Genomic DNA, 21,639 nt, shown 5'->3' with positions numbered 1-21,639 from the left:
CCGATTATTTTGGTTGGCAGATTCGTCTCTTGGTTTTGGAACTTCTTCCCCCTTCCAGTTGTTGTTGTTGTTTTAATCAGGGCTATGATACTCCTCATGGGCTCATATTTATTTTAGTTTTTTAATTTAAATTGCATTTCACGCAACGAATACAGAAAACTATTGATGAAACTGCTGTCTGCAAATGGAGGGCTAGAGAGTAAGTAGCAAAGAGGCACAGGCTTCGTCTCCAGGCAGAAGGATCCGTCTGTCAGCATCCATCACTTGTACTCATATATTCAGTACGGCTAATATCGCCTTTCCTTTCAAGTTCTCTGCCCCTTTGCCTGTCTTCTTATCAGTTGGCCTAGCCCCGCCGAGCAGATGTTTTTATTTTTACCAACTCCATTCCCCTCTCCGTTGCCCGAGCTCGTGACGAATGTGTGCGAGTCTGAACGTTAGTTACCTAGATTGAGGCGGGGAGGCGGGTGGGGGCGGCTCAGGTTCGCGCTTGCGCGCTGCTCCGGGAGACAGCGTCCACCTCGCCCCGCCCCTCGTATTCTGCAGTTCCGGCTCTGCAGATTCACTGCTCACGTTTCTTTTTCCCGTAGTTCTTTCTGCCTCTTGTTACCGGTTTCAACAACCCGCGAGACAACCCTACCCGCAAATAGCTTCAGTTGATTTTCTGCTTTCCTCAGTCCGCGACGGGCTCACGGGCTCTTAACGAAAGTGCGGCTGCGAACGAGCAGGCGCGCGCGAGGCTCGGGGGAGGCGCGCTCGAGCTCCCGGCGGCGACGACTACGACGACCAGGAGAGCGGTCGGAGGCGGCGCCTGAAGCAGCGGCGGAGCCCATGCCCCGGGACGGCGGGCGGGCCCGGAGAGACGAGCCCGGGGCCCGGGACATGTCCCCGGGGCCCCCGTGAGGAGGCGGCGGCGGCGGCGATGGAGATCCCGCCGCAGGAGGCGCCGCCCGTGCCGGGCGCGGACGGCGACGCCGAGGAGGCCCCCGCCGAGGCCCGGTCTCCCAGCCCCGCATCGTCCCCCGCCGACGGGCGCCTCAAGGCTGCGGCCAAGCGCGTCACGTTCCCCTCCGACGAGGATATCGTGTCTGGAGCGGTGGAACCCAAAGACCCCTGGAGACACGGTAGCTACCCCCGGGGCGCGGGGGCGGGCTCGTGGCGGACCGGGAGTCTGTGCAGCGCCCGGCACGGAGGTGGTGCTCAATAAGTTGCACCTAATGAGGATTTAAGGAGACTGTCGTCAATTTGGAGCTGCAAGATGTGAGAGACGGCGTGCCTGTTGGGTTGGGAAGGTGAAAAGTAGCTGGCTTATCCGCACCCCCCCCCCCCCCCCCACCCCGAAGGGGGGTCGTTTTAGAAATAAAAACGATAAGCAGTTAAAGTTTGGAGGCTTGGGAGATCGGTAGGGCGGTAGCCTTTGAGTTCCTAGTCGTTCCCCCCCCCCCCAGAAGGATAAAGCGAGCAGTCAGGGAAGGAAGAGTGGATCAGCATTGGCGTTCAAAGGGCAGGTGGAGTTTGATGGGCTCATAGGGATGGAAAGAGGTTAAGTTGCCGGTCTGCAAACCTCAGGACAAGGGGTAGTCATGTTGCTCACTTTTTTGGCTGAAGGGAGGAAGAGGAATAAACCAGCCTGGCCTGTGGCTGCGGAGGAGTTGGTAAATCCTGGGGTTGGGAAAAGGGAGTAAACAACCTGCCAGGAAAGGAGTAGAGTTGATGGTCACTTTGGAGGTGGGTGAGATAGCCAGAGGAGGTGTTAGATCTTGACATTAAGAAGAAAAGTCACTGCATGCCTCCTTCTCTTCTTCCCAAAAGGGAAACAAAGCATTATCAGTCATTAAGGAGCAGAGGAACTTTGGGGTCTGGGTATAGAAGGGTCTCTTTTAAAAAAATCTTTTTTTCCTGAGAAAGAGTTGGGGAATTGGGAGTTGTTGGTCGGTAGAAGGTGAGGGCCTGAGGAAGTTTGCTGGCCTGAGATGTTGAGAGAGGGAGCAAGTCTGCAGATTCTAGGTCCCCTGAAGGTCAGATGCGTGTTGGAACTGAAAGGGCAGCTGGAGGACTGTGTGTGTTTTACCTATAGGACTAAAGTTGGAAAGTCACTCAGTAGATGAGTTGAGCGTTGAGTCTTTCTCTGCTGGTCTTGCCATGGTGGAGCCCACGAAGAGGAGTCACAGACTGGTCCCTGCTCAGTAGATGTTGGTCAATTGGCCCCAGGAAAGAGGAGGCACTGCTGCTAGTCTGGCAGTGGAGGAATTGTGGCTTTTTTGTGAGAGTGGGAAACATGGTAACCGGAAGCTGAGCACATAGGTAGCTTGCCATAAATGCCAGTTTGGCTAGTTCTCATTAAAGAGACAATTTATGATTGTTGGCATCGAGAGCCAGCCACGTCTTGGGCTCTGGACCCCAGGGATAGGTGTCACTTTGGGGTTGGAGGACTTGGGCTGGGGAGGGGAAGAGTCATAGGGGGCCCTGGCTATAGCATGGTGCCCAGTCCAGGGAGTTGAGAGCGGGAAGGAAGAAAGACCTGGATAGGCAGAGTAGGGTGGTGGAGAGCAGAGGTTCCAGTTCAAATCCTGCCTCCCATTTACTCACTTCATGACCTCAGGCTGGTTATCTAACTCCTCAGAGTCTCAGTTTTCCCGACTGTGAAGTGGGTGGTAATACCCCTGCAAAGGCTTTAAGGGAGGACTAAATATGGTTGTGTATGAAAAGTAATTGGCTAGGATGAGCTTTCATGAAGTTGCAGTTAGTGTTGGTCATTTTCGGGTGATGTTGGGTGATATTGGTCATTTTAGGGGCCAGTCTAGAGGTTCATGTGCTTGGGGCCTGGATGTTTCTGCTTCCCAAGCCTTCAGGAGAGGGACAGAGATGGTGGTCAGTTTGTGGGCCCCGGGCAAGCAGGAAGGAAGATGAGCAGTTTGTGGGCTGGAGGGCCATGGTTGAGGCAGGGGGGAGTTGGCACGGGGTGGGGCTGGGGGCTGGGGGCAAGTTTCTGGTGTGCAGGTTCCCAGAAGAGGAACAGCTGTGTGTAACCAGCTGTTTGATTTTGAGTAAGCTGTTTTCCTCTCTGCATCTCCTGTTTCTTTCTCTGCAAATGGAGGTGCTAATTTCTACTGCGGGTAGTTGTGAGGATTAAATAAAATAGTCCTTGTCGATTCTTGCCACAGAAATAGCAGCTGCTGTTACCCAGAGGGTGAAGGAGTTTGAGGGGAGGGAAGAATGTCAAGAAAGAGGGGTCACTTGGAGTCTGGCTGGGAGGAGCTGAGAGGACAGTTGCTGATTGGTCTTCCCCGGGTAGGGGGAGGTGGTAACACATTCCAGGCTCAGGGAGTCTCTCATTTCTGGAAGTTTAAAGAGGGACGGCAGGGACTGGTCAGGGACTGGACTCACACTTTGGAGTCAGTGGGTCTGAGGTAGAGCGGTGATGACATAGAGAAGAGAAATCAGTTTACGAGCTGGCAGAGTTGGTCTATCTTGGCTGGGGAGAGGGGCCGAGGGCTTGGCCTGGCAGTGAAGGAGTTGGGGGATCTTGGTCCCCAAGCAGGGGAGGGATCGTGGGTGACGTTGGTGGGTTTAGACAGTGGAATTTGCAGGACAGGAAATTGGAGGGCCTGTCAGTGCTGAGGAGCAGGTGGCTAGCCTCTGTGCCTGGGGAGGACAGTGAGTTGCTGCCTGGCTCGGGACCGGGGAACGTGGAGCCTTGCCAGGCCGTAGAAGAGGAAACTCGGTACAGAAAGTTGGGCCAAGGGGGTTCCCTAGTTGGGAGGCTAAAGGGTCTTCGCTGGGGGCTGAGGGGAGGACTTGGTTGGTCTTAGAGGAGGGGCGGGAGATATGTCGGACTTGGTCTTGAAGCCATGGGAAAGCACAGGGGAGTGTCATTCGAGCTGTGGACCTGGTGGGAAGGGTGATGGAGGAGTCATTCTGGGGCCTGCTGTGGTGATGTGACCCCGGGATCAAGGGTAAGAGGAGAGTTGGCCGGTCTGATTTGGGGGAGAGGTCATTCAGAGGCTGCTCTTTCATCATAGAGATGGAGAAGTTGCCTAATCCAGGAGGTGCAGGAGCATCCCCAAACTAGAGGAATCAGGGGCCCAGCACAGGTGACCATTCAGGGAGGAGAGCTGGGCCAGGCCCGGACTGGAGTGGTGGCCCAGCTGGGTGGGAGCCTCTGGGGATGTCTCCCTGAGGGCGAGAGCCCCATCAGGCCCTGCCTGAGGTCACGTGTTGGGGATCCCTGCAGGTGAGATGATCTGGAGTAGGGGGTCCCAGGCCTTTGGAGGCATAACGCAAACCAGTGCTCAGAGGGGCCTTGCCTGGCTCCCGTCTCACATAGTGTCCCTGCCCACCGGCCCCCGACGCTGGGGTCCTGCTTATTTTCCTCGGGGCACTAGTGGTCATCTGCTGTTACCTCACATGCTCGTTTTCATGCCAGGGGTCTCTCTCCCCCACTGAAATGGGAGAACAGATGCTGTCCGTCCTCTTTCCACTTCCTCAGCCTCTCAGAGGGCACACGGTGATCGTGGCTGAATGAGCGCCGGTGGGCCTGTGTGCAGCTGTTCTGGAAGGGGTGACAGCAGGCCACACGTGGGACCTGTGTAGCCAGAGTGCGCTTCCCGGCCATCCCTGGCAGCCGTGTGCTGTGGCCTCCAGGAAGGCACTCGTTCTTGCTGAGCTCGTTTGTTTCCTCATCTGTGAAGTCGTGATCCCTGCCCTGCTGACCACCCAGGACATCTGAGCAGATGGGATGAACCCGGTGGGGCAGGGCCTCCTCTGCAAGCCAGTTGTGTGTGGACGGGAAGTGAAGCTTGGGGAGGAGGCGGGGTGGAAACCGTGAGTGGAAGACGCTGCCTCAGAGCCGCCCGACTGGCCACCTGTGGGCACTGGTGGAGGAGGGGCTGGCTGGGTGCACCCCACCCCCTGGTGGCAGGCCCTGTGGTCCCAGCTCTCCTGAGGGACTTGTGCCAGGGACCCTTCCAGACCAAACTGCAGGAAGGACCCAAGGCTCAGCTCCTCTTCCCAGTCCCGTGAACGCTGTGTGGGGAGGAGATGTGGGCTCTGCAAGACAGGTGTCGGAGAGGGCGCGACACTGGCCCCGGTGTGGGAGGCTTGGCTCCCCTCCCTCCGGTCCTGCCAGTGACTCATTCCCCACTCCTGGACCCCTGGCCCACGAGAGTCAGTCCGGCAGTGGGGGGGAGGGGGAGTTTTGCCTACCAAGAAACTCCTCTTGTGACATGTCCGCGGGGGGAGGGGGCTCCAAGGATGAGGCCACCTCTGGCCACCTGAGTTTGGGGGTTGGAAAGAGCGGTGGGGGCAGTGGCCACGGTGTTCTCAAATGGGGATCAAAGAGGGTGGACATGCTTTACTGTTGGTTCTCATTGAAACCTGTGCTGTAGATTTAGTCCTTGAAACTGGTTTGACAGGTGGATATGCAACTGTCAGTGGTAGAAAGAAGCCCTCCATTAAAAGACTCAGCTCAAATAAATAAGATCTTAAAAAAAAAAAAAAAAATTAAAAGGGGCGCCTGGGTGGCTCAGTCATTAAGCGTCTGCCTTCGGCTCAGGTCATGATCCCGGGGTCCTGGGCTCGAGCCCCGCCTCGGGCTCCCTGCTCCGCGGGAAGCCTGCTTCTCCCTCTCCCACTCCCCCGCCTGTGTTCCCTCTCTCGCTGTCTCTCTCTTACAGATAAATAAAATCTTTAAAAAATAAATAAGGAAATAAAAGACTCGGCTCAAGGGGTGCCTGGGTGGCTCGGTTGGTGGAGCGTGCGATTCTTAATCTCGGGGTCATGAGTTCGAGCCCCACGTTGGATGTAGAGATTAAAATAAATAAATAAACTAAAAGAAAAAAAGGGAGACTCAGCTTAATTTAGCCTAAGTGGTGGTGTTGCTGGAGAGTAGGGGATGGGGTCGTGGGCGGGGGCAGCTTTTGATGCTTTTGCCCAGATTTCCATCTGGGCCCAACTTCACATCCTACCACCGGCGCTGGCACATAATCTGCCGTGTGACTTTGGCTGATTGTTCTCCCTGCCCGCGATTTTTCGGTCTATAAAATGCAGCTGACAATAGTACCTCCTCATAGGGTGATCGTGAGGATTAAGTAAGATAACAGAGCCCATAGTGAATGCTCATCAGATGTCTCCCTCGTTTTTCCTGTCATCGCCAGGCCCCACCAGCTTCCTGTCTCTGTTGTGCATTCGCACTCATCTTTCTCCCCAGCACCTCCCCCATCAGAACCCTGCTATCCTGACCCTGACCGGGCATGGGAAAGACCTCAGGCTCCAGGCCTGCTCCCATCTGTTACAAGCTGGGTGACCCTGGGCAAGTTGCCCAACCTCTCTGAGCTGAAACTAAATCAGCCTCTCTTGGCCCGCTAGCCTGAGAGGTGGCAAGGGTACCCAGATTCTAGACTCGAAGTGTTAGCCTCTCTGGATACCGGCCGATGACTTTGGACGAGTTACACCTCCTCCCTGAGCCTCAGCCCCATCTGTAGCATGGACCCCACCACCCAGCCCTCTGCGCTGTCTGGCGCTGTGCGGGGAGTGCCGCTGGGCCAGGCTGGGCCCTTTGCACACTCGAACTCAGGCGGCCTGCGCTCCTTCTTTCCACCTCCAACTCTTTGTGTTCGCATCGTATTTCCCTCTTCAAGGGCAAAGACTGTATGCGCGTCACCTCTGTGACCTCAGCCTGTCGCACTAGAGGGCCCGGGCACTGAATGAATGTCAGAGGAGTGAGGCTGTCCTCACATCTAATAACTGGTGGTGGTGGTGGTATTTGGGAGAAAGCTTTCAGAGTAGTTAATCCAGTCTGTGCCGGGGGCTCTTCGTCAGAGATCTGCACGCTGGCTTTGGCATCCGTCACGAGCCCCCAGAAAGAGCACGCAGACTTAGCGGGCAGGAGGCAGTAAATAGTCCTTGAGTGAGTGAGTCAGTGGAAGTGCACGTGGGCGTCTCTGGGAGCAAGGCAGCCGTGGCTCTCCTCCGTCTCATGCTCCGAAAGTTAAGAACCTTGGAGCCAGATGCCCCAGGCTGGCCTGGCTATGACTGAGGCAGCCCTCTGGAAATGGGGGCCAGGAATCTATGTTTCTAGAAAGCTCCCCAGGTGGTTTGGACAGCCGGGTTTGGCTGTTCTGCTCAGGGCTCAGCCCGTTTAGTACTCAATCCCAGGACTGCCTTCCAGCCCTCAGTTCAGGGGTTGCTGGGGTTGACCTCATAGACTGGTTTGGAGCAAATTGGTATGTCTGACTTGAGGTAACTGCAGAAATTTGAGCTGGGAAGGCAGCCTGCTGCAGTGGCACGTAGAGGGGCCTGGGTTGAAATCTCTGCTCTCTGGATGACCTCTGGTGCTGTTCTTCCAATTTGCAGATGAGGAAGTTGAGGCACACAGAAGTGATGCGACTCACCTGAGGTCATAGAGCCAGTAGGCGGTGAAGCGGGGATTCAAAGCAGGCAGTCCTGTGCTCTCGCCCCTGTGTACTGGCCCCATGAGCTGCAGCAGGCTGCTGCATTCAGTTCTGCAGGCCGTACGGTTTCTTCATTTGTAACCCAGAACCCTTTATGAAGTGGGGATGGCAATTCTAGCCACCCACAGTCGTGGCCAGGATGAGAAACCGACCGAGTAAAGGGCCCAGCCCAGTTGACAACTCAGGACGGGGGTTCGTCGTGGCGCTTGGCAGCTCCAGAGTCCTGGGAGGTCCATGCGGCTCCCCTGTCCTCAGCGTTAGGTCCTCGTTCTGACCCTTGGCCCGAGTTCTTCCTGTGCTGCAGTGTCTGGTACTTGGTAGGTGCTCGGTACCTCCTGGCTGAATGTGTGACTCGGTTACCCCATGGCCAACCATTCCTTTAGCTCGGCATGGCCATGCCAGGTGCTAGGGGGCAGGCAGTGAGACAGGCCCAGTCCTTGCCTCCCTGGAGGTCACAGTCGAGTAAGGGAGACACACGGTAAACAATTCTAATCAAACCAGGGTGCCCAGGACTCTGATTAGGAAGAGCTCACAGGTGTGCTTGGGCCGGCAGGTGGGCAAAGGTGGCTTCCTGGAGTCAGGGCCATCTGAGGCCTAGTAATCACAGGAGTCAGCCAGGTGAGCGGCAGCTAGAAGTACGCAGCAAGGGTTGGAGGCAGAGAGTGAGCCAGGCACGTCTGAAAAAGCCAGTCGTCCTCGAGGTGGAGGCAGGAGGGTCAGAGGCGAGGTGGGCAAGGCAGGAAAGAGACCACCCAGCTGGGGCCTCATAAGCCGTGTTAGCCTCAGGGCTGTGGGGAGCCAGCAGAGGGTTTTTAAAGGGGCATGCCTGGTATTTTTAGCAGAACTTTCTGGGTGGTGTGAAGGGGGTAAGACCGAGGTTTAGAGACCAGGGAGGTGGCCCTGTGTGAGGTAATGGCTGACATTTGACTTCATTGATTTACTCATGGGCTTTATCTGAATTTCCCCTGCGCCCTGAAGGTTTTGCCATTGCCGGTGTTTCCATGACACTTCTAAGGTGACAGTTTTCCCCCATCCATTCTCTTCTTGGATCTCCGAGCACCCACGACCCCCAGTCAGTTCATCCTGCCCTTGGGTAGTGTGGCGGGCAGCTTGTAGGCTGTGCATTCAGATGTGTGTGCCACCTCCCTGTGTGGCCTCAGCACGTGCCTTCACCTGCACAGTCCCTTCAGACCCCACGTTTCCCAGATCCAGAAAGTTCTAAAAGCTGTCCCAGACCCTCCTGGGGTCTTAGCATAATAGAGCTGTCCTATTCCTCTTCTAAAATCCAGAAAGTTCTGAATCCAGAACGCATCTGGCCCAGGGGCCTCCAGTAGGAGACCATGGAGTCCTTAGTGGGCCTCATTCCCCAAAACGTGAAATGGTAGCAGTACAAGAGGCCTCCCAGGGCTCGGGCTTTGGAGCCTGCTGGGGCCAGTCCAGCTCTGCCCCTAGGCGAATCACTCCGCTTCTCCACGTCAGTGTCCCCATTTGTACGGGGATTGAGGATTAGATTTTTCCGTACTTGGAAAGCGACTGGAACAGTGACTAGCTATTATAGTCAGTCAGTAAAGATTCGGTGAAGTTGAATGAGGTCATGCCCCTGCTGTGCGCCTGCCCCGGCTCCCTCCTCTCTAAAAGCAAGAGGACAGACAGCCCCACCTCCCCAGGCTAGATGGCATAAGGCCCAGGTGTGGGTTCAGCTGTGTGAACGTGGGCATGTCCCGAAACATCCCTGTGCCACACTGTCCCCGTTTGTGAAGCCATTTTGGCAGACGAGTCTATTTAAAAGCTTTCAGACTCCCCGGGAAAAGAGCCAGGCCTAGGGCCTTCGCAGCGGGCAGCATACCCCAGGCTCAAGCAGCTCTGCCGAGAGTGCCTGGGGTCCTGGACATGACCGCTCCCAGGCAGGCACTGGCACTGCCCGTCCTGACCCTGGATGGACCCGTGGCCCCTCTGGCATCTGGAAGAGATGTGGGGCAGCCCTCCATGGCTGGAGTGGCACAGGAGGCTGGGGCCTGAAGTGAGTGTGGGAGGAGTAGACGGGTCCCCAGTTCCAGGAAGGGGTTCGGAGGCTGGACGCCCAAAAGAATTACAGACGTCATCGTGCTCTGGTTATATTTCCCCCCAGTTGGAATACAGTTCCATGAAGGCAGGGCCCATCTCAGTTTGGCTCCCCTCACTGTCCCAGAACCCTTTGCGGTGCCTGGCACTCCGCAGGCCCTCACATCGGATGGAGGTACACAGTAGGCGCTCTAAAGTTACTCTCACCCGCTTCCTTACTCTGCAGCTGGTGCCGAGCTGTTGCCTCAGGTGGGGGTGGCAGTTTGGAAGTGTCTGCTGACAGCCACTCGGCTCATGTGACTGGCCTCACGCCCTCTTCCTTTCCCGCAGAAGCCTGGGTCCAGAGCCCTGCGGTCTGATGCTCCGGGGGCGGGGGAGGGGGTCCTGTTGGATCCCAGCTGGGATGTCCTGCCTGGCCGGGTGGCCGGGCCCCTCTTGGAACCCACTGGGGTCACACTCGTGTGCCACCGTCACAGCCACCCCTGCGTCTCTCCGTTCTTAGTCTCCTGGCAGCTGTCTGCAGCCACGCCGTGGTGGAGCTTCCAGCGGTCTCTGCAGCCCTCCCCTTTCTGCAAAGCAAAGCCCCTTCACAGCTGGACTCCCTGCCTTCCTGGAGCATGAAGGCAGACACCAGGGAAGTGACCCAGTGGAGGGGTCGTACCCCTGGATGATGGGGGCGGCGGGGCGGTGGTGATAATCACAGCTCACTTTCATGGAGCCCTTATCAGGTTTGAGTTCCTCACATGCATCTACTCGTTTAATCTTCGCAGCCGCGGGAGCCAAGGCTGGGCGCGGGGTGGAGGGGGGAGCCACGTACACACCAGAAGGAGTGGTTCTCGTCCTCTGCTGTGTTCCCAGAAAGCCTCTGAGGACCCCTTCCGAACCACAGGACGGGGTCCACGCCTCTGAGCCTGGTGGGAGGCCCTCCCTCCTGACCCAGGGACACCAATTCCCTCTGCTCAGTGTGCCCCTGGCCAGTCCCCTGCCTTTCCTGACCAACTCCTGCTCGTCCTCCCCACGCTGGCTCAGACGCCACCTGCTCAGTCCCCAGGCAGAGTCCTGCTGCGCTTGCCAGGTTCCCGTGATGCCTTGGACTGTTGCTGTTTGTTGGGTCCATATCCCCGCACTGGACTCAGACGCTCCCCAAGGGACCGCATCTTGTCCATCGGCTCCCCCGAGGAGGCACAGCGCTCCACACACCCGGGTACATTAGGGACTCAGCCGAAGTGGGTCGGCTAATGAGTGCCCCAGTCTGGGTGCCTTGGAGCCCTCGAAACCCAGTCGCAAGGGCCTCAGAAAGTCGGGGGCCCTGAAGAGCGTCGGGGAAGGGGGAGGTCTGTCGAGGGATCATTTGTTCACCCACCCATGTATTCATTCCTCATGGGCACCCGCTCACTGTGCCTGCTGCCCCTGCTCTCTTATGCTCCCCCTACATGCTTGGGAGGGCAGACCCGCTTTTTCTCTCGCTTCAGATCATGCTCTCTGACCTGCGACCCCCAGTCCAGAGTCCCTGCACCAGCTGAGGAGGCCCGGCCCCTGCCGCCCTCACTGACCATGACTGTGATCGCCCTTCCTCACGTCCTCCCTGGGTTCAAGCATGGTGGCAGAACATGGGAGGAACTTCCCCCATCCTGTTCTGGAATGCTGGCCTCACTCTCACCGTTCTAGTTTGTCCTTCAAGTACCAGTAGACCCTTTCTTCCTGGCCCCTGAATCCCGTCAGGTGGTCTGTTTATCTGTAGGCTTGCTCATATTCTCTCTTGCCCCCTAGACTGTGCACATCATTGAGGCACGGTGGCTTGGTTTTGGTGCCGCTGTACCCCCCGGTGCCTCCACCATGTGGCACTGCACCTGGCTCTGAGCAAGAGCTTATATGGCAGGTGGATAAGGAGGCAGTATGCAGTGGGGGGCCTTGGGTACTAGACAGGCCCTGCCCTCATGTAGCCCATGTCCAGAAAAGGACGTGTGAAGAGGAGAGGTTGCCTCTGGTGTCCCCCTGCCAGATTTGGCAGACCCCAAAGCTAGCCAGCCTGGTAGAGAGCAGGAGAAGCTGGGTTTGCTGTTGACTTGCTGTGTGTTGTAGGCCAAGGCACTGCCCTCTCTGTGCAGCAAGATGGTGTCTGAGGTCCTTTCCCACTGTGTGTGTTTCTCCATCTCTCTACATAGATCACCCCCCACCACTGAGGGAACCAAATCATGGCATGGAGCTGAGAGAGCCTAGGTTCTGGTAACTGATCTGCTTTTCCACCTTTGTGGCAGGTGACCTGATTCCCTGTCCCCCCAACAACAAGGTGTTACAGGAGGGAGGTGGAGGATGTCAGTGGCATGCAGCCACCCAGCTCAAGCCTCCATCCTCCCCCTCCTTCCTCTGTCTCACTCTTTGTTCTGTAACTCCCTTCTTTCCCTGGATGGGGTCCTTGCTTCCTGATCCAACTCTCCCCACTTTGATCAGAATACCAGGAAGTGCTATGTTCCCTTGGGGAGCCTCTTTCCTTGCTGGGCCTGGGCTCAGCCCTCAGGATCTGCAGTGCCAAGTTTTTCTGGGCTCCCCGTCCCAGCCCTGCCCACTCCGGGTCGTCCCTGTCTGGTGATGGTCCGTCTCCCCCAGTGGACTGTGAGCCCTGGCAGGGCCAAGGCCGTCTCAGTCACTGCTGTGTCTCAGGCACAGAACGGATGCTCAGGGAATGTCATAACATTAGGATGAAGGTCAGGGGGTGGTGGGTAGGGACAGGGCCCAGAGAGGATGCCCTCGTGGAGCCCTGCTTAGAGCTGCCATGTCTGACAGCAGCCTGACTCTGTCTGGTCCAGGGGAGGACATCCTAGGCCAGTGAGCCCAGTGGGTGGAACAGGCATGCGAAGGCGGGCCTCTGACTTACTGCACCACCACCAGCTGTTGGCTCCAATTGCCTATGCTCACTAACCACTGAGCCAAGAGGACCCAGGGCTAGCGCAGGCCCCTTCCCCATCTCCAGAGTACAGATTATCAGAGGTGGAGGCGTAACCTTCTTGTTTTATAGGTGAGGCAGCAGGCCAGAGAGGAATGGCCTGGAACTCAGGACAGGTCTCCCACTGCTCTCCTCAGCCACCTCTGGCGCTTTGAGGGGCAGAGTGGCTCATCCTCGGGCAGGATGGGGTCCCCCCAGCTGGCTGTGTGAAGGTGGTATTTAGAGAAAGAATTTGTGCTCTGGGAAAATGGAGACTCCCCATCTCTAGCCCGGCATGGAGCCCCATGAGCTTATTGGCTGCCAAGGTCTTAGTTTTCTCCTCTCCTGTCCTGGAGCTGGTAAGGGGAGTCGGGGAGAGGGGTGTGCAGTCACCCTGGAGGCTGATCACTAGGGAAAGGATTGCTACCTTGATCCCCTGACTTTAAAAGTGAGGTATGTTCATCATAAAAAACAAAACAAACTTGGAAAATCGAATAAAGAAAAAAAATTTTTTTTAAAGATTTTATTTATTTGAGACAGAGAGAATGAGAGAGAGAGAGAGAGAGAGAGCACATGAGAGGGGGGAGGGTCAGAGGGAGAAGCAGGCTCCCTGCCGAGCAGGGAGCCCGATGCGGGACTCGATCCAGGGACTCCGGGATCATGACCTGAGCCGAAGGCAGTCGCTTAACCAACTGAGCCACCCAGGCGCCCTCTAATGAAGAAAATTAAAAATTACTTGTTAATTTCACCATCTGGAATTTTTTTAAGGGCTTGATTGAGCTATAATTCACACATATTTCACCCATTTAAAGTGTATGTTCATTGGCTTTCAGTTCTTCACAGAGTTGTACATCTATCATCACAGTCGATTTTAGAACATTTCATCCGCCCCCCCCCCCCCCCCCAAAAACCCTGCACCGCTTAGCCATCACCCTCCCCAGCTCGGGCAACGGCTGATCTGCTGTCTGTTTAGATTCCGGACATTTCATATAAATGGAATCACGCACTATGCAGCCTTTTGTGTCTGGCTTTTTTCATTTCGCTTGATGTTTTCCGAGCTCACCCACATTGTGGCATGTGTCAGAACCTCATCCCTCGTTGCTGAAGAACGTTCCACTGTATGGCTGCATCACGTTTTACTTCTCTCTTCATCTGTTGGTGTACATTTGGGTTGTTTGTACTTTCTGGCTATGATGAATAATAGTGCTGTGGATGTTAAGGTACAAGTTTTTGTGTGCACTTACTTTTTCATTTCTCCAGGAATGAAATTGCTGGGTCACGCGGTGGCTCTGTTTAGCCATTTGAGCAACTGCCACACTTGGTATTCCCCTCCCCAGCACATGAAGGTTCTGATTCCTCCACACCCCGGTTAATGTCATCGTCGTCGTCGTCGTCTTCTTTCTTTCTTTCTTCTTCCTTCTTCTTCTTCTTCTTTTTTTTTTTTTAAAGTACACTCTGCTCCCAACATGGGGCTCAGACTCACAACCCTGAGTTAAGGAGTGATCAAGAGTCGCATGCTCCACTGACTGAGCCAGCCAGGCGCCCCAGTGTCTGTCCTTTTGATTCTAGCCACCCTAGAGGGTGTGCAGTGGTATCTCATTGTGGTTTTGATTTTCATTTCCCTGATGGCTCGTGATGTCGAACATCTTTTCACATGCTTATCATCGGGCACTTGTGTATCTCCTTTGGAGAAATGTCTGTTCTGATCCTTTGCCCATTTTAAAATTGGGTTGTCTGTCTTTTTATTACTGAGTTGTAAGAGTTCTATATATATTCTAGATGCAAGACTCTTATTGGGGAAATGATTTGCACCACCTGGAATGTTTTCAACATTAAATGCCAGAGCATTTCCTTTCCATCTCTTTTCTATAGCTAGATGCATTGCCACAGCTAGATAAAAATAAAACTGGGAGCTTACTCTGTATACGTTTGAATATCCCGTTTTCATTTTCTCATTTTTTAAAAAGCAGGATTAAAATACATCATTGGGCCATTGTAATTACTTGTAGCCATTTCCTCATTGCTGAGCATTTGGGTCCTTTCCCGTTTTCAGTGGCATAAATAATGCAGTGATGTTCATCCTCGTCCATAAATCTTGATGTTCATTATGGGGAGCTTTCTCAGAAGAAATTCTTAGAAGGTGGTTTTATGAGGTCAGAGGGTAGGAACCATTGAAACCTTAGATAAGATAGCATCTGTGCCCACCTAGGACTGTAGGCCTGGAGTGACAGGACTTGGTTTTCTCTCTTGATTTCTTTTCTTTTCTTTTCTTTTCTTTTTTTTTTTGATGAATGCATGAATAATATTTGCATTGGGGTATCTTGATGCCAAGATGGTGTCTTGTTTTTTTTGCGGGGGGGGAATTTTTTAGAGAGGGCATGAGGGAGGTCGGCAGGGGCAGAGGGAGAGAGAATCTTAAGCAGGCTCCAAGCTGTGCGTGGAGCCTGCCACGGGGCTTGATCTCACGACCCTGAGATCACAACCCGAGCCAAAATCAAGAGTCAGACGCCCAGCCGACTGGGCCAACCAGGCGCCCCAGTGGTGTCTTGTTTTAATGAGCATTCTTTGGACTGGTAGTTAAACCTATTTATCGTTACCTTGTTACATTCTTTGGGAGTTCCTTCTTCATGCTCTTTGCCCGTTTTTGTTTTGGGACCTTTTGTAAGGACTCCTTCCCTATTGAAAATAATTGGCTCTTTGGAATTTTATTGTACTGGTGTATATTTTCCCTCGTGTATCATTGGCCTTGCCCGAAAGGGTAGGGAGCAGAGCAGGACGCCTCTTTCCTTCTCTCTTTTTTTGTTCTTTTAAAGAGTTTATTGTTAAGTAATCTCTGCACCCAACGTGGGGCTCAAACTCATAACCCTGAGACAGGATTTGCACGCTTCACCCACTGAGCCAGCCAGGCGCCCTCTTTCCTTCTTAAAAAGAATCCTTTTCTCCCTTGCTCTTTCACTGGATCTGCATAGCAGGGCTTCTGTCCCAGCTGGAGCGGCTCTGGGTGGAGGAGCTCTGGTGGCCGGGTCTGAGAGCAGATGAGGCAGTATCAGCCTGGGTCCTCAGGGTGGTGCATCATAAGAGCAGGGCGCTTTAGTGGCGACCAGGCCGGGGCCAAGCAACAGTAGATTATAAAGATGATCCCTGTAAACACAACTGCAGCCACTGTTTGCTGAGCACCAGGCTGAGGGACCTGGTGAAGCTCGTGGGGCCCTTCATTTTGTGACTTGGAGCCATCAGTCACTTCCGGAGGTCGTGCTTCTTTGCAGAAGGCAGCCCTGTCCTGCTTGGTCCCTGGACATCCAGTCTGCTACAGCTGCAGGGGCTCAGCAAGTCCCGAAGCCCAGAGTCCAGCTCCTCCCGCGGCCAGGGCCACCATGATGTCAGCACCCCCACGGGTGAGGGTCCTTTTTATCATATGCCATCACCCCTGAGCAGCTCCCCAGTCCCTGTAGAATACCATTTCCTGGCCCTGCGGGATGCGGTTCCCGCTCACGGCTCCTGCCTCGTCTCATGCCAGCCCCCTTGATCCCTAGGTTTTGCTCCACATGCCAGGCCTCTGCACTGCCTCTTTTCTCTGCCTGGGAGGGTTTCCCCATCTTTGGTGTGCTTACTGTTTGTTTACGTCTGCTCACTGTCCTCTGCCCCCCCGCACCCCCTGCCGTGCCCCTGTGTAAGCGGCTTGGGAGGGGATGTGTGATGGTCACGTTCACCGGGGCAGACCTGGCATCTAGAACAGGGCCTGGCCCAGAATAGGCACTAGAGGAATATTTGAAGGAATGAATCTCTGACTCTTAACTCATCGTTGAGGTTTCAGCTTACATGTTCTTTTCTCTTACAGGTTTGTCCTAGCTCCTCCTTCCAGTCTAAGTTTGCATGCCCCTATTTTTCCTATAAGAGTGTTTTTTTCTAATAACTTGCTGTTTTTAATTGTATGTGTATTTGTTTATCTTCCTAGCAATTACTCCCTGGGGGCAGGGATCAGAATGTTTTGTTTTCCGTTGCCTGCCCAGCCTATGTCATTTGGTAGAAAATTGAGGAATAAATATATCCTTTAGTTACCAAACGACCTCATGAAGGTAAACGGTGTTGCTCACCTTCTGTAGATGGAGAAGCTCAGGTTGGGCAACAAGAAGTTCCAGGCACCCAGTTTCCATCCCCAGAGCCTTTGCTGGGCCAGTAAACAGCTCACAGTAACTTGATTTTAATTCTCAACTCAAACTCCCCCAGTGCCTCCGCATCCAGCTGGCCATCTGGTGCCCCTGACCGGAAGCCTGAGGCGGGCAGCCTGAAATAGCCCACTTGGTTCTGGCAGGGCTGGTTGTCCCCTGATGGGCACTGGCTTTCTCAGAGGCCCCCTTCACCGAGCTTGGCCCATGGCCTACGTGGGATTTCAGTGGGTGGCAGTGATAAGAAGCTGTGCGCCACTGGGTGACTTGCAGACCTTTTTCAGGCACATCGGCGCCCCCGGACGTGTGCTGGGTTCCTTGCCCGTTTGCTTCATTTGACCCTGATGGTGACCTTCAGTTCCCCAGAGGCACCATCAGTTCTGTCTCCGCAGAGTTTTTGCATGTGCTGTTCCCTCTGCTGCTACGCTCTTCTCCCTCCCTCTGCTTTTTAAAATTATTGTTATTAAATTCTTTTCTGGGCATATGAACTATATGTGTAACATACATGTAAGTGTTAAAGTGTAATGTAATGAGGACCTCTGAGCCTACCTTCCAATTTAGGGATGAGAACATTGCCATTAACTCACCTCTCCTTCTGGGGCAGGGGGCACAGAACTCCAAGACTACTATCCTGAATGTCTGAATGTTATGACTGTCGTGCCTTGTGGGGTTTGTGTGTGTGTGGTTTTTTTTTTAAGATTTTATTTTTAAGTAAGCTCTACACCCAACGTGGGGCTCAAACTGACAACCCAAGATCAAGAGTCATGCTCCTCTGACTGAGCCAGCTGGGCTTCCCAGTTTTTAAGTTCTATTGTGTATATGTGTGCGTGCCCGTGCACACACTGAAAAATACGGTGTTTAGTTTTGCTTGTTTTCGAGTTTTATAAAAATGGTGTTGGGGTGCCTGGGTGGCTCAGTCGTTAAGCATCTGCCTTCGGCTCGGGTCATGATCCCAGGGTCCTGGGATCGAGCCCCACATCGGGCTCCCTGCTCCGCGGGAAGCCTGCTTCTCCCTCTCCCACTCCCCCTGCTTGTGTTCCCTCTCTCGCTGTCTCTCTCTCTGCCAAGTAAGTAAAATATTTTTTAAAAAAATGGTGTTGCATCATGAGTGGACTCCTGGGTCTTGCTTCTCCTCTCAACATTGTGTTTCCCATTTTCATCCGTGTAGGTGCTCTAGAATCTTCCACTGTCTGACCATGCCTCAGATTGTCCATTGTGCTGTTTCTGCTTTTCAGTATTACAAACTGGTGCAGCTGTGAACTTTCTGGTACATGACACCTGGGTTGTGAGCAAGAATTTGTCGAGGGCTTAGACGTAGGAGTGGGATTGCTGGTTGTAAGTTGGTGGATCCATGCAGCTTTACAGGTCATGGCAGACTCTCCAGTGGGTCTTCCCTCTGTTACTTGGCTACTCGTTCTCCCTGGCTCTCCTTCCCACCTGTCTGGGGAGCACCTGCCTTGTGCCAGGTACAGTTGTGTTCTGGAGCGCAGTGGTGAAGGCCACTTCGTTCCTACATGTGCATGACTAGTGGTATTAGGTAGTTCTTCTCCCACGAAGCCCTCTCTGACACCTAGATGGGGTCAGGCACTCTCCTGGGCTCCCCTGCCCCAGCCCTGCCCACTCTGGGTTATCACTGTCTGGAGACGGGTCTCTGCCCCCTACTGGACTGGGAGCCCTGTGTGGGCAGGGATGAGAGCTATTTTGGATGCTGTGTCCAGCATCACTCCACAGAGTGGGGCGCAAAGCAGGTGTTCAGTGAAGGATCTGTGGAGTTACTGCTGAGACACTCACCCTTGAGGCAGGTGGTATTAAGAGGAAGAAATGGTGGGGCGCCTGACTGGCAGGGAGCCCGATGTGGGGCTCGATCCCAGGACCCTGGGATCATGACCCGAGCCGAAGGCAGATGCTTAACGACTGAGCCACCCAGGCACCCCAACACCATTTTTATAAAACTCGAAAACAAGCAAAACTAAACACCGTATTTTTCAGTGTGTGCACGGGCACGCACACATATACACAATAGAACTTAAGGAGGATGTCGCTCTTGTTCTCGGGGTCGTGAGTTCGAGCCCTATGTTGGGTGTAGAGCTTACTTAAAAATTTTTTTAAAAAGAGCAAGAAATGGAGTCCAGGATCCAGTATGTGTCAGAGGTGGACCTGAGCCCCAGGCCCATTTGGCCCAAAGCCCAGCATGTCTCCAGGGGGCTGAGCACACAAGATGCTTGGATGTGTGCTCGGCCCTGTGGCAGACAGAGAGGATACAGCCTTCGCCCTTGGCAGCTTCGGGTCGAGTCACTGCCCGACCGCTGGCTCCTGACAGTGTGCGGGGCCGGGGCAGAGGTGCCTTGAGAAGTGTGAGGTCCCCCCAGTCCTCTGGGAGTTCGAGAGCCGGTGTGGATGTTCTCTTGAAGAGCGCTGTGAGAGCCCTCACACAAAGTGGGCAAGGCAGGAGCCGTGCAGTCCCAGAGGACAGTCGGGGCTGGGCAGGGTCACTGTGGCTTGAGGATCACTAACAACAGGAATCATCCTGCGCTGTTGGCAGAGCACCCGTCGGGGGCCGGCGGGGCGCTGAGCGCTCTGTGTGCTGTGGCTTGTTCTCTCCTTCCCATAGCCCATGAGGGAGGTAGGATTGTTGCCCCATTTTACAGATGGGGGGGACCCTGAGACTCAGAGGGTAAGTCCAGCTCACCTGGAGGCCCGCCCTGGGAGCCTGGCAGCTCGCGGGCCTGCCTGGAGCACCCGGTGGAGGGCTGTCCCTCCCGTGCGCCTGACTCCTTGCTGTAGAGCCGTGAGATCGGAAGCAGCGGCTCCCTTTCACAGACAGGTAGACTGAGGAACAGAACTGCCAGGCCCCCAGCGCCACAGGCACACCTGAGTGGGAGGCCGTGAGCCCGGGCGGTTCCTCCGCCTCCCCCGTCCCTGCGCCTGCTTTCCAGCCACTCTGTTGGTGCTCACTTGTCCCCACGTCTTCACTTTAGCACCCGCAAGAGCCCAGCCCTGGGTAAATATTTGCCTACGGGCCAATGGGAGCGTGTGTCACCAGTGCTTCTGAGCCGGATGGCAGGGGACAGGTGGAGGCAGCGAGTGGGGGGCAGGTGCACCGTGAGCCTCTGGCTGGGGCTGATGGCGTCGTTTGCCCTTTGCTCATCCGGCTCCCGCCCCAAGCTGTTGCCGAGGTGTCAGGCCCTGGCCCAGTGATGACAGCGGCCACTGTTTACCAAGCAGCAACCAACCCCATGCCAGACGTTTTACAGGTGATCTCCGTGGTTGCTTCTAGAAGCCTCTGTTGGGTGTATGTGTCTCGGTCTCATTGGCTCCATTTTCCAGATGAGGAGACTCAACCCTAAAGTGATTAGGGCCCTCTCCTGGGACAGTTGGGGTCTGTTTAAGTTGTCAGGGCCAGAATTCACTTGGAGCTGTGTGAGGTGAATGAGGGTGTTCAATGGGAGGACATGGGGTCCTCTGCCAGTTCCCAGGGGTTCTGAAAGCCAACAGGAACCAGGACTAGTACCAGCTGCCTGGGCCACATGCACTTGTGATTTGTTTCTCTTTTTATCCGGTCGTGGGCCAAAGAAGCCTGGCCTTCCAGGTGGCCAGGATAGGACTGATCAGTCCAGGTGCCTCCCCCATGCAGTTCGTGCGGGCTTAGCAAAAATCCACATCCGTCCTGTCCAATGGAGCCTGCAAGGGCCTATGTCACCCTTTTGGGGGCAGGGGGAAGATCTTAGAGAAGGGTGCCTGGGCCCTGCAGACACTCCAGTGTGATGAGACTCTGAAGGCCATGCCCTCAGCCACCAGGCTGTACTGTTCCTCAGGTGGAAAATCACTAGTGTCCTCAGATGTACACATCCCCTTGGGAGCCCCTTCCAGCTGGGGGCTCACGGAGGTTACAGAGGACCCCCACATACATCCCGGCAGAATGCCCTCGGTTAGTGGGGCAGTCTTGGTTGGGCACTTGTGTTTTGTGGATGTCATTAGTCTCTACTCACCATGGGATTGGATGTGTTTTCTTGGTGGTTCTGACAGCCAGCCAGCCAGTATTGAGCTCTGTGCCCAGGCCTGTGCTGGGGACACAGCGGCGGCCAAGACAGACCTGGCCAAGCAGCCAGCGGAGCCATTATAGACAGACAGAAGCATGTGGAAGGGAATGAGCCAAGGGCTGGGATAGAGAATAAGGAAGTGAAGCCGATCGGTGGGTCCTGCTTGCGTAAGAATATTGAACGTCACAGCTGTTTCATGGGGCTGGGTCACCCCCTACCCCATGCCTGATGAGCTGAGCTTTGAAGGCACGGTCCTCTCTGTTCTAGCTGTGTGTCTTCGGCGAGTGCTTCTCCCTCCCCCCCACCCCCCACCTTGGTTTCCTCTTCTGGAAAAGGTGGGGGAGGGGTATCTGTACCCTAAATGGTGGTTGTGACCAGCAAGGTGGCAAAATGTGTTAAAAGCAAGGACTGGAGCCAGACTGTTGGACTTGAATCCTGCCCCCTCCCTTTACTGGCTCTGTGACTGTGGGCAGGCTTCTTAATTCTCCCTTGCCTCAGTTTCCCATTCGAAAAATAGGGATAACCTACCTCAGAGAGTTGTTGAAAGCGGTAAGTGAAGTAACATATGTAAAATGCTACGTAAGTGATGGCTATAGTTAGTGGTAATAATTTAGAATTAAAAGTTGCAGGGCGCCTGGGTGGCTCAGTTGGTTAAGCGACTGCCTTCGGCTCAGGTCATGATCCTGGAGTCCCGGGATCGAGTCCCGCATCGGGCTACCTGCTCAGCAGGGAGTCTGCTTCTCCCTCTCCCACTCCCCCCTCTTGTGCTCGCTCTCTCTCAAATAAATAAATAAAATCTTTAAGAAAAAAAAAAAAAGTTGCCTGTCATACAGCTGGGATGTGGGTGTTTAGTGTGCCCTGTGCCCCTGGGGACCCAGGGATTGGGGCGTTGACTTCCCCCTTCATCCAGGAGCACCACTGACCTTATCAAGCTCCTGCTGTGTGTGAGGCTCTGTTGGGGGCCTGAGGTAAGTCCTGTGGTCTGCCTTCTTCCTCTG

General features: G+C 54.7%; 1 protein-coding gene across 1 annotated transcript in view; it reads left to right on the top strand.

Moving 5' to 3' along the window:
- Nucleotides 1-637: 637 nt before the first annotated feature.
- PPP1R37 (protein phosphatase 1 regulatory subunit 37) overlaps nt 638-21,639 on the top strand; it is a 40,259-nt gene continuing 19,257 nt past the window's right edge. The window contains exon 1 of the mRNA XM_021681148.2: nt 638-1,124. Coding sequence (XP_021536823.1) covers nt 923-1,124 — 202 coding nt within the window. The 5' untranslated portion in view covers nt 638-922. The remainder of the gene's footprint in view (nt 1,125-21,639) is intronic.

The sequence above is a fragment of the Neomonachus schauinslandi genome, chromosome 16 (genome assembly GCF_002201575.2).
Source record: "Neomonachus schauinslandi chromosome 16, ASM220157v2, whole genome shotgun sequence".
In the NCBI taxonomy this organism is placed as follows: domain Eukaryota; kingdom Metazoa; phylum Chordata; class Mammalia; order Carnivora; family Phocidae; genus Neomonachus; species Neomonachus schauinslandi.
This window is presented reverse-complemented; position numbering and strand designations above follow the sequence as displayed.